The sequence below is a fragment of the Seriola lalandi genome, unplaced genomic scaffold, assembly GCF_002814215.2.
Source record: "Seriola lalandi dorsalis isolate HSWRI2012SDOR001 ecotype SW California unplaced genomic scaffold, Sedor1 jcf7180002054680, whole genome shotgun sequence".
NCBI classification, from domain to species: Eukaryota; Metazoa; Chordata; class Actinopteri; order Carangiformes; family Carangidae; genus Seriola; species Seriola lalandi.
Genome location: NW_019525233.1, coordinates 605,141 through 615,946, shown reverse-complemented (window position 1 = coordinate 615,946; position 10,806 = coordinate 605,141). Strand labels below are relative to the sequence as shown.

The 10,806-nt window shown below is 41.5% G+C and overlaps 1 protein-coding gene across 2 annotated transcripts in view; it reads left to right on the top strand.

Moving 5' to 3' along the window:
* ap3b1a (adaptor related protein complex 3 subunit beta 1a) overlaps positions 1-10,806 on the top strand; it is a 55,196-nt gene that overhangs the window by 4,837 nt on the left and 39,553 nt on the right. The window contains exons 1-6 of one of the 2 annotated variants that reach the window (XM_023422332.2): positions 1,695-2,364; positions 3,470-3,545; positions 3,670-3,744; positions 6,496-6,591; positions 6,837-6,997; positions 7,814-7,880. In XM_023422332.2, the coding sequence (XP_023278100.1) occupies positions 2,204-2,364; positions 3,470-3,545; positions 3,670-3,744; positions 6,496-6,591; positions 6,837-6,997; positions 7,814-7,880 (636 nt within the window). In that variant the 5' untranslated portion in view covers positions 1,695-2,203. Of the gene's footprint in view, positions 1-1,694; positions 2,365-3,469; positions 3,546-3,669; positions 3,745-6,495; positions 6,592-6,836; positions 6,998-7,813; positions 7,881-10,806 lie in introns of those variants that run through there. The other variant, XM_023422333.2, reaches the window with a different exon arrangement.

Sequence of the window (10,806 nt, the reverse complement as noted above, 5' to 3'; positions counted from 1 at the left end):
CCCCCCCCCCGTTATTTAAGATAATTTACGAACACAGCGTCAGTGAGTCATTACTTTTCTGACATGAGCAAACATACACTTTTCACCACAGTATTTTTATTCCACTTTTTTATTTGGTAATAACGTTTTAGAAAAGTCTGATTTATTTTGTAAATGTGCTTTTCTGTGACCTCCCTCTTCGTCTTTTCTCACACAGTAGATGCTGTTGTGAATTTATCAGATGTCAGATTGTTTTGTTGGCTTCTTTTTTTCAAGGTCAAGAGTGAAGATTTAGTCCAACATGGACAACTAGTCCAGAGGATTTATTTTCATTGCAATATGATATGCTGGTTTAAAATGCAAATTATTTTAACTGCATCTCATCATTTATTCAGAAAGTCAGTTAACCATATTAACCACGGTTTCATTGAGTTACTCTGGTTTACCTGTAGTTCTCCAACTTATTAAATGTTGAACCATGAGTATTTGTTTCTGGTACTTTTCACTCACACATCTTTACCGTACCTAAACCTCTTCCTCTTCCCTGTGGCACGTTGACTGTATTGTTTCTTGGCAACGATCTGCGAATGAACACCGGTGACGTTGCTCTGAAACATAAATGCAGCATTTTTAATTCAAGAAAAAAAGGAGTAAACATGGAATTAGGTTTTATCACACTCCTGGAGGGGGCGCCGTCTTTATCAGCCTTATAAAAATCCAGCTGTAAAATCCATCCCCTGTCTCTGGATCTCATCATACTGTGTTTTCTAAGGGACTGCCAGTACAGCCAAAGTAACTGTTGGCTAGTGTAGCTCCCAGCCACATGGAGGCACTAATCTCTGCAGTCTGCAGTCCATCTGTCCTTCATACCACACTTGAATTTAAGAGTTTAGTCGATGGACAGATTTCGGTGCATAAACAAAACGCAGTAATAAGTAAAACATCTGACTGGTTTGTTCCCCCAAATTACAGTGAAATACGAAACCGCAGGAATAATGTTTCGCCCTCACATATGACAATGGCATTAAAGTAGATGGATGCATTTGTGGTCCATTTATGAGAGATATTAATTAGGAAACTGCAGTGATGTAAAGCTAAGAAATAGATAAGTGTGATGCAGATGTTTGCAGATTATTGAAAAGTCTACATTGTCATTAGGCTGCAGACATAGGATGAAATTATGAGAACAATCAAACTTTGCTTTATAAGTGGTTCAAGATTTGAGATTGATGATAAAATCTTCAGTAGCTTCTCATGAACTTACAGTGTTTTACAGATGTAACTTTGGACAGAGCTGTTAGAAATAAGACTCTGAATTGTAGAAATTGTTCCAATCACCAATAACGCACCAGGACATTGACTGTGGAATATATTTACCAGCTTGTGACTGTGACTGGAGTGGTTAGTTGGTCAGGCCTTTAGGTCAGCCGCTTCCACAATCTGTGTGTTTGAACATTCACATGCTCGGGGGTATTTCCTGACATTCAGCTTGGAGCCGTTATCTTTGATGGCGGCCTGTCCTGTCGGCCACACTTGGCAGTGTATGTGCTCTCAGTCGGTGTTGAGCTAAAGTGGATTATTGTACGGTGGAGGTGATGAAAAGTAGCTCAGTGTTTACCCACCAGTGTAGATAAGGCCCTCCTTTTTCCCCTAGAGGGAAGTGACCACAGTCTCACGCAGGCAGAGCCGCACACAGAAGCCAAGAGGCAGGCGAGATAGGGCTGCCTTCTATAGGAAAATGTACACGTATAAGAAGAGAGGAGTAACAGGTTGATATGACTGGCAGGTTAGTTTCAGAGGGGATATGGACTTTTGCAGAAGGAGAGAGGTCTTAACGGGTGAGAAGGAACTACCCTCAAGTGTAGGGATAACTTGCCATTAGCGAGCTGGCGGGGCATCTTGTGACTCTTTTTGCCCAAGAGAAGAGGAAGAGAGTAGTGAATGACAGGCACGAAGCCAGTGGAGCCTGTGCTGTTTTTCCCCTGTTCCCAGCTTTGACAGTTATGAACAACAAGGAGACGAGGAGACAACTGTAAATAAAGCCAAGAGAACAGGGCACACAGCCTGAGGGAAAGTAATTACCGCAGCTCTGTTTCGCTCTTGAGCTGCTGGAAATACAGGCAGTTGGGTTTGTGGACTCTATTTTTATTTTGGACGGCTAAGACACACACAAGAGGACTGGTTGTTGAGAGTGTTTTTTGGACCGCCGTGGAGGACAGCCGGTATGGACGTGGGTTTCTCTTTGCGCTCGGAGGCGGTGGGAGCCATGAGGACAGCGCTGGTGTCTGCTGAGAACTTACAGCTCACTCTGAAGACTCAGCCGAGTCAGGAAGAACAAGCCCTCACACACACCAACAGTAGCCCCAAGGAGACACACAAAGCCGGGTACTGTAGTAAGATCACACACACCACTAGTCTCTGGAGACCACCGTGAACTGTGGTTTTTACTTCTTACACATAGTTTTAGGTCAGGTTATTATTTCCGTGTAGCGTTATCCAGCTGGATACTAAAGTTTGCAATGTTTTTCAAAATAAAATGTTTGAAAAAGTGAAACAGTCAAACTTGGTGACCGTTGTTTAAGGTGTAGATACATAAAAATACTGTTTTGAAGTAATAGTTTTCTATGTTTAGTACTCTGCATTTGGTAAAGGAACGCTAATTTAATGTTTAGATCTGATAGATAAACCTGTCAGTCTAAAAGTATCAAGAAATTGCAGCAAAACTACATTTAATGTAATTTAGAAAGTGTCACAATTACAGTTTGGAGATGACAAGTTGATTTTTCAGCTGGAAAATGTCTTAAACAATCTAAGTTGTCCATCAGGATTGTTTATTTGTATTAAGTGTTAAATTAAGAAAATTACTTTCAGCTGATACATTGCTGTCAGTTTCTAAACAAAAAAAGCCAGCATCTGTTTGGTGGTTTAGATGATTTTACTTTATTATTTAAAACGATGAAAACATAGCCATTTAAATTAGCAATATGTCACTGCAGGATTAACAGATTTTCTCTGACACTTATTGGAAGTAAGACAAACTTATTGATGACAAAACAGCCATGCTAGCAGCTCTGTGGGGCTGTACCCAGGCGTAGCAGTGTTTACAGCAAAATGTTTTACAATGACATTGTGTGTTAGCATTAGCATTAGTCAAGGAATGAGCATTTTCATCATGTGAGCGCTGATCCGCTTGAGTGGACGTCGTCGTGATGCAGCTGTTTGCATTGTTGAAGATAACATCGTTGCCGTTCGGTCGGGTGCTCCGTCAGTTTCCCGCCCGACTCCTATAGAGCCATAGGAGCCAATGTGACTCTTGAATGTCGCAACCCTGTGATCTGTGAGGCGGACACAGATGTAGTAAACATGGAGCTTTCACAGCACCTTTGGTCGAGCTCTTAACTTCTGACACCGATTAGTCAAGTCACCTCTGCAGTTCTCACCCTCTTTAACGTTGACCACAATAAACAACAACAATATTCTGTGTCCTCAGGAATGAAGACCTTAAAGAGATGTTGGAGAGCAACAAGGAGTCGCTCAAACTGGAGGCCATGAAAAGGGTTGTAGGGGTGAGTGCATCATGGGAATTCACACATTGGACAAATTGCAAAGCATTTATATATTTAAATTACTATAAACAGCTGTTGAGTTTAACATTGCCAGATTGATGGATATTGTTTGATTTATTTTCAGCTGATCGCCAAAGGGAAAAATGCCTCCGAGCTGTTTCCTGCTGTTGTGAAGAACGTCGCGAGTAAGAACATCGAGGTATGACTTTTCTCTGTTAAGAAAAAATATATATCAGGGGAAAGCATCATCTCTCCTATTACTACACCGTTATGATTCATTTCATTCTCGTGCAACGGGGCACATGGCTTCTCCGCATGACGTCACAGAGGGAACTTCCTCACACAGAACAATATTAAACTCATGTGGACTGAATTCAATTGAGAGGTTTTTCCTTAATTTAGTTTGTGTTTATTTGTGTAAATTATTATTATAATTAAGGTTATTATTTGGAGATTAGTTTAATTTTTTTAGAAAGTAGAAAAATCACAGACTTCCGTTGGTTTCACTCAAGAATATTTAATTAGTCAGAATTAATATATTACTAAAAGAGATAAAGATGAAGAAGATTGCAAAATAGAGCAAAACGAAATGTATAAATAAATAAGATTAATGTGCAAATGCGGTACAGTCAATACATCTGCTGCTCCAATAATCCAAGATTACCACGTCTATAGAAATATCTGTCACACATACAGTTGAGTTTGTTTACTTGTTGTCAATGATTAGGAGGTTCTGCTTTTATCCAGTTTGACACATGTCATGGTCAAACAGCAAAATACAAGAAACGCATGTAGATTTAAGGTTTGAGCTGTTTGGAGATGATATGAAATTCCATATTTAACACTTTCCTTAGTTGTATTCTCTGTGTCCTCTGGCTTTGGTCATGACCAGGTCAAACGTAGGAAGTTTTTCAATCTTAGTTTTGCTTCTGTTACAGTTTTGGAGAAGTATTAGTATTAAGTGATTAATCTTCTCAAGTGTATAGTAAATTCTTTGAAGGATTTTAAAATTACAGACTTAAATTTTTTGTTTTTGTGCTAAAACAAAATAGGTCAGACGTTGTTTGTCTTTCGTTTGACATCTGTTTTGCAGTTTTCCTATCTTGAGCTGTAACTTGAACTGCAGCAATCCTGTCCGCTCTAGATCTGTAATCAGACTTATTTTTCCTTTATCAATCAATAGCATAACTAGTTTTATTATTGCAAATCATAAGTTTGTGCAGCAGCAGCAGCATAAAGACACGGTAAGTTACCTTGGGCCTGTGTTAATACTACCACGAAATCATGTAATATCTGAGCCAGTCTTGACAGACTATTCGAGTGAACGACCAAAAACACTGAGCAACAGCTCAAGAGGGGTTCCCATGGCCCAGAGCCTGTGAATATTGATTAACAGCAGCAGAATAATCAGGTAGCGTGAGGTGCAGCATGTGAGCGGGGGGCCTGAAACCAGGCGCTGTGTGCAAGGCATGCAGCCGAAGCAGCTCATGGCAGGGTAGGGGAGCAGGTGGGTGGACGTAATTGGCAGAAGAGCGCCCACAGTCACGTCTCTTCTCTCCCACCTCATACACACCAGCTGCTAAAGTAGTGTGAGGTCTCGGACTATATTTTCTCCCCCCTCCTCTCTCTCTCTCTCTCTCTCTCTCTCTCTCTCCCTCTCTCTCTATACTTCTTTTCCTAGCTCTTCCACACTCAACACACCTCCAGTGTATCTCTAAAAATGGCCTCTTCCCCTCGTTCCCGCCCTCTTCCTCCCTTTCTCCTCGTCACCGCGAGCTGCCACTGATCACCACAAAATAGAAAACAGCACAAGAGCATGCAGGGTATTGACAGTGTTGCGTGATTTAATAGCAGTGCACTTTATTTTCTTTTAATCATTGCTGCACTTCATTTTAACACCATTGATATTGATATATATGATATTTTGAGAGCATATTCAAGTTAATCAAGTAGAGAAAAAAAAACATAAAATCTCATGTGATGTTGAGCAATTTTCACTTGTAGAGCCCTTAATCGTCTACTGACTGGTTCAAAATGAAAGTCCTTTGTGGTCATAGAAACCAGATCCTTTAGGGCAGATGGGTGGTGTCTCCTTTTATAGTGAGTAATGCCATTAATTCCAGCAGTAATGACCAGAACGATGATTGAGAACTGTGGCGCACTGCTGCAGGTCAATACTCACTGCTTTAGAAAGCATGGTGCTGATTACTGGGTAAAGCTCCTGGTGATTGTACCTAAACTGTAACCTTACCCCTGACCTCAACCTTTAAATCAAGCTCTTATATTAAATTATAAATACCTCCTCGAGTAAATCATCATTTTTCATCACCACCTTCTTCTTCCAGTTCCTTGATCTATGAATCCACGGCCTTATAGGCAGCGATCAGCTCTGTTTTATTCTCCTCTCCGTTCTAAATAGCTGATGTGAATCAGCAGAGGAGGAACCTTTGGTCTCCACTTACACTCGTTCAGAAAGCAAGACAAATATTATCTCAGGCTTTCCTGTAAGAAAAGAAGAGGAGGTCTGGAAGCCAGAACTCAAAACTTTGAGGAGGGCGGGGGGCGGGGTGGCAATTTCATAAAGGAACAAAAACATATAAGCTTGCTCGCTGCCTGAAACAACACTGAATTGAGTTTGTAGCTAGTGATACCAAGACAAGAACACTTTATAGATTTTTTCTCCTCCCTTAGAATAATAAACTCAAACTTCCCACAGAAAGAAAGGATCTCTTTGTTTCTTAATCCGTTATTGTTCATTTTATCCCTTTTATAGCGCCGTTCTTTTACCTTTTTATTGGATGTAAAAACAGGCAACACATCCTCTCACGTAAACCTGCATTAAGTTTTACAACACAGCTGGTTTTCTAGATTGCCTTTCCCCGTGTGTTAATACCCCCCGATACTGCAGCTGGATCAATTTGTTTCCGTTGGCTTTAATTGTCCTTTGCAGCTTAAGAAGCTTGTGTATGTCTACCTGGTGAGGTACGCGGAGGAGCAGCAGGACCTGGCTTTACTGTCCATCAGCACCTTCCAGCGGGCCCTGAAGGTAACATTTCTACTCTCTGACTTTCTCTTCTTTTTTTAAAATTGTTATTAACAAGGTAGAAAAGCTGTAATTTTTCAATATGTATTAATATAATATATATTTGTACATGAGCTTCCTGGATTTCTTGCCATTTTCCTTATTGCTTAGATGTTAAGAATTTAGTTTTAAATGCCTCAGACGCAGTAATCATGAAGTAGAAATAGAAAACATTCCTTCACACGGTGGTTTCATCTCTTCCGTTGCAGGACCCAAACCAGTTCATCCGGGCCAGCGCGCTGAGGGTTCTGTCCAGTATCCGCGTCCCCATCATCGTCCCCATCATGATGCTGGCCATCAAGGAGGCAGCGGCCGACCTGTCCCCGTACGTCAGGAAGACGTCTGCCCACGCTATCCAAAAGCTCTACAGGTACAGTTTCTGCACCACTAGCTAAAGTCCAAGAGCAGTGGCTGCGCTCGTTAGCTTCACTGGCTCTATGTGCCACTTCATTCCTGAGCGGGTAATACAGTGAATGTTGGGTAATGTTGACTTAAAGGGTTTTGCCTTGTCGTTATCTTTCTTTTATCAGCTGAATCTTTCTGAGATAAGAAAGAATGAATGAGTCCCGGAAACGTGAAACGAAGGTGCAAAATTGAACCTGAACAGATCTGTTGCATATTTGATATCAGGAGTTTTCATTATTGATTAATCTGCTGATTATTTTCTCAACTCATTGCTTTTTCTATAAAATAGTGAAAGATTTCCCGCTAAGATTCCCCAAAGCCCATGATGTTATATTCAAATTGCTTGTTTTATTCATTCAGCACTCCAGAAATATTCAGTCTGCAGTCAGATGTGACAAAGAAAAGCAGCAAATTATCACATCTGAGAAACTTTAACCAGTAAATGTTTTGAATTTTTTTGCTTGAAAAAGGGCAAAAATCAGGTGGTTATTGAAATCTTGATTAATGCTCACTGTAAAATATTTAGTGTGTGTTACATAGGGAGCGGTGAGTGAGTGATCACACAACCTCGATCAGAGAATAAAATCTTGATCTAATTCGTTGTAAGCAGTCAGACACATCTGTATTCTGAGCACAAAGAGGGGACATGATTTAATTTGTAAGTCCATCAAGTTTTCATATTATCTGAATAATTGCCATTCCTTAGTTGACACATATTTATTCCAAAGCTCTCTCTCTCTCTCTCCCTGTCTCTCTCTCTGTCTCTCTCTGTTGTCTTCAGCCTGGATCCAGAACAGAAGGAGCAGCTGATTGAAGTGATAGAGAAACTATTGAAAGACAAAAGCACAGTAAGTACAGGCTGAGCAGTGAGGGGCTGTGCTGTCTTATTTCCCATGTTGGAGAATGCAGACCACTGGAGGGCGCCCCAGTCAAGCGGTTCTCCTCTCCGCTCTCCATCCCACAGCTCATTCGGCAATGCCATGGTTTGTTAACACCCACTTAAACCCACACATCTTCAGATGCTCCTTGTTAAGTGTCCATTTGGAAGGAATTTTCGCACTGATGCTAGTGTCAGTTTAATTTTCTCAAAGGCCAACTTCTTCTCTTTTTTTCCGAAATGAACCGTAAATGAGCTGGATTCTCAAATTCTGTGTTTAGGCCAGCCACAGACACAATGCAGGCAGCCCATTAGAAGTCAGTAGGCAACACATTAATTTGAGGAGGTCACAGTGAATACTAAGGGTGTTTAAATGCCAATTTCAAATATGTAGACGTTGGCTACAGAATGCAGAGTGCGTCGGGTTCTGTTCGTGCAAGTCATGCACAGTTTGCCGTAATTATGTATTCATGGCGTATACCTATCATTATACAAACAAAACAAAGCAGCTTAGGCCAAGGGGGGATGGAAAGCCCAGTACCAGATGCATAGCATATTTAGCCCCAGACGCTAACGAAGACAGATGACTTCTCCCCGTTGGAGCCCACATCGTGAGTCTGGGGACAGAGAGAGAGGGCACTATCATCACACAGACGCACAGGCACTATCAGCTGGTGATGAATGGTGAAAAAACCCAAACATAGTGGATACTTAATAGCTATCAAGTGATGCATTTTTATGATGTTAGGACATGGTACCATGTAGCATTTAGAGCAGCGGACAGTCTTCTTGTCAGTTTACTGCAGCACGATAGGGAGGATGTCTCGGAGGTGAATCGGTGCAGTGAGCTGTTCCTGGTGCGTAACTGAAGGGGGAATATGTGGCTTGACGTAAAGGGCTACTCCACAGAATTTAACACATAAATCTCAGTTTACTTGTCATTAGCAGTATTACTCAGCCTGATACAACAGTATAATGCCTTCTGTAGCTCTGCAGGAATTTTGTTGATGTCATCAGGATTGTTTCAGCCACACGTTTGTAGCAGGAAGTCACGTGGGATGTGACTTTGATTGTTTGATGTCGGCATTTAGAAGGTAGGGATAAAAATATCCTATTGGTTGCATCATGGGAAACATAGGATCCAGTGTTATTGATACTACACCTGTACTAGTGAGAAAAAGTTCATATTTATATTTCAGTCTCTGCTATCGATTTTCTTTTTCTTTAAATCTCTCATGAGAGCCTCAACTTGTCTGTAATAATAGTGAGATGATGCATTAGAGAACCTGTGAAATTACAGTGAAATTCTTTTCCACTTGCATGAATTGACATTATGAGCAGGTAATGAAACTTAGTTCTGTATTTAACAACATCTGTGTATTTGTTTTCTAAACTGCTTGTTCTCTGAGGTGCCAATCCCAGCATGCAGTAGACGAGAGACAGTCAACATGCTGGACAGGTTGCCTGTCACATTAACATACGTACACATAACAATAGCAATAACAATAACGATGGTTGCAGTCCATTGTGTCAGTGTCAGGGTCCAGGTATTGTGCATGCTCGATTACTGCCTCGGCTTACTGGAATATTTAAAGGCAGAGGAGCCATCATTGACGGTATTTACTGCACCTGTGCTTTAATAAACATGTTTACGGCCTTTTTTGTTCTCTATAGCTCATTTCCTTATTCATGACAACTGTACAGGGGCTGAATTTTTTATATAAGTCACTCGTCAAAATTTTATTAAGGCTTAAAGATATGCATAATTGAAGGCATGCTGCTTTGAGTGACAGGTGGGTGAGCGTATCCGCATGCACCAAAATCTTGGCTCCACACATGCCCCACCTTTTTGCCCAGTTAGGTAGAGTCAGGTGCTGCCAAGATGGCTACAGCAGAGCAGCTCACTCTGAGCTTCAAAAGGCTACGTCCATCTTTATTTACAGTGTATGGCTATGACGAGTCAAAATGTCTGCTGTTAAAAACCACTTTGTCACAGTCACTTTAAAAAGCTCTCTTGCTACCTCACTGTTATGCTTAAAACAATGCAAATAATGCAATTTTGCTGTATGTGATGTTAATCGATCAATTTAACTACAAGTCAGTGAATTAATTTAGCTAAACGCTCTTTAGCTGATGTCACGATGCTGCCTGTTAAAGCAGGAAACATTTGGTTATTGTTCCAGGCTGTGGCGTTGTCCGGGCCTCCTGACATTTACCTTTACAGATGTGCCTGTTTGGTTAAATGGCTGTGACACACGGGGGGCTGCTTATAGGCAGGATGGTTTAAAGAGAAAATGGGAAGGCCTGATGACAGAGACAACATAGGAGTTTGTGCAGCTGTTTTACCGTGATGGATCTATTATCCAGCCATTACAAGATAAATGATCGATCCCTCCCATGCAACCCCCCTCCCTCCCCTCCCCTGCACCTTCTGCAAAATTGAAATGAGAACAGAAAGGAGGGGCAGGGGGCGAGGAGGGGAGGGGGGCACTATGATTAGGGGCTAGGTGAGACGCCCATTAATTTAAGAGTAAAAGGAGGGAGAGGGAAGAGAGCAGGAGAGGAGCAAGCGCAGGGAGGATAGGCCGACCCCACACCGGGCCATCAATCAAAAAGGCGCACGTTGTCTCTGGCGTGATGACCCAGCACTCTCTGCCTCTCTGGCACCCTAATTAGAATTCATAGCAAAATAGATGCAAGGAAACGGTTTGGGCCCTTCATAATTTTATAGGAAATTTATTGTTATTAGAAGAACCATTTGCTTAGTGTGATTTTTCCATTACCGGCTTGTCACGCAGGGTAGATAATATGGTCGAGGGGGGGTGGTGGAGGAAGGGGAGGAGGGTGTATGAACTCCATAGATTGGGGTGTCAGTTTTGTTGATGGTGCATGTAGTT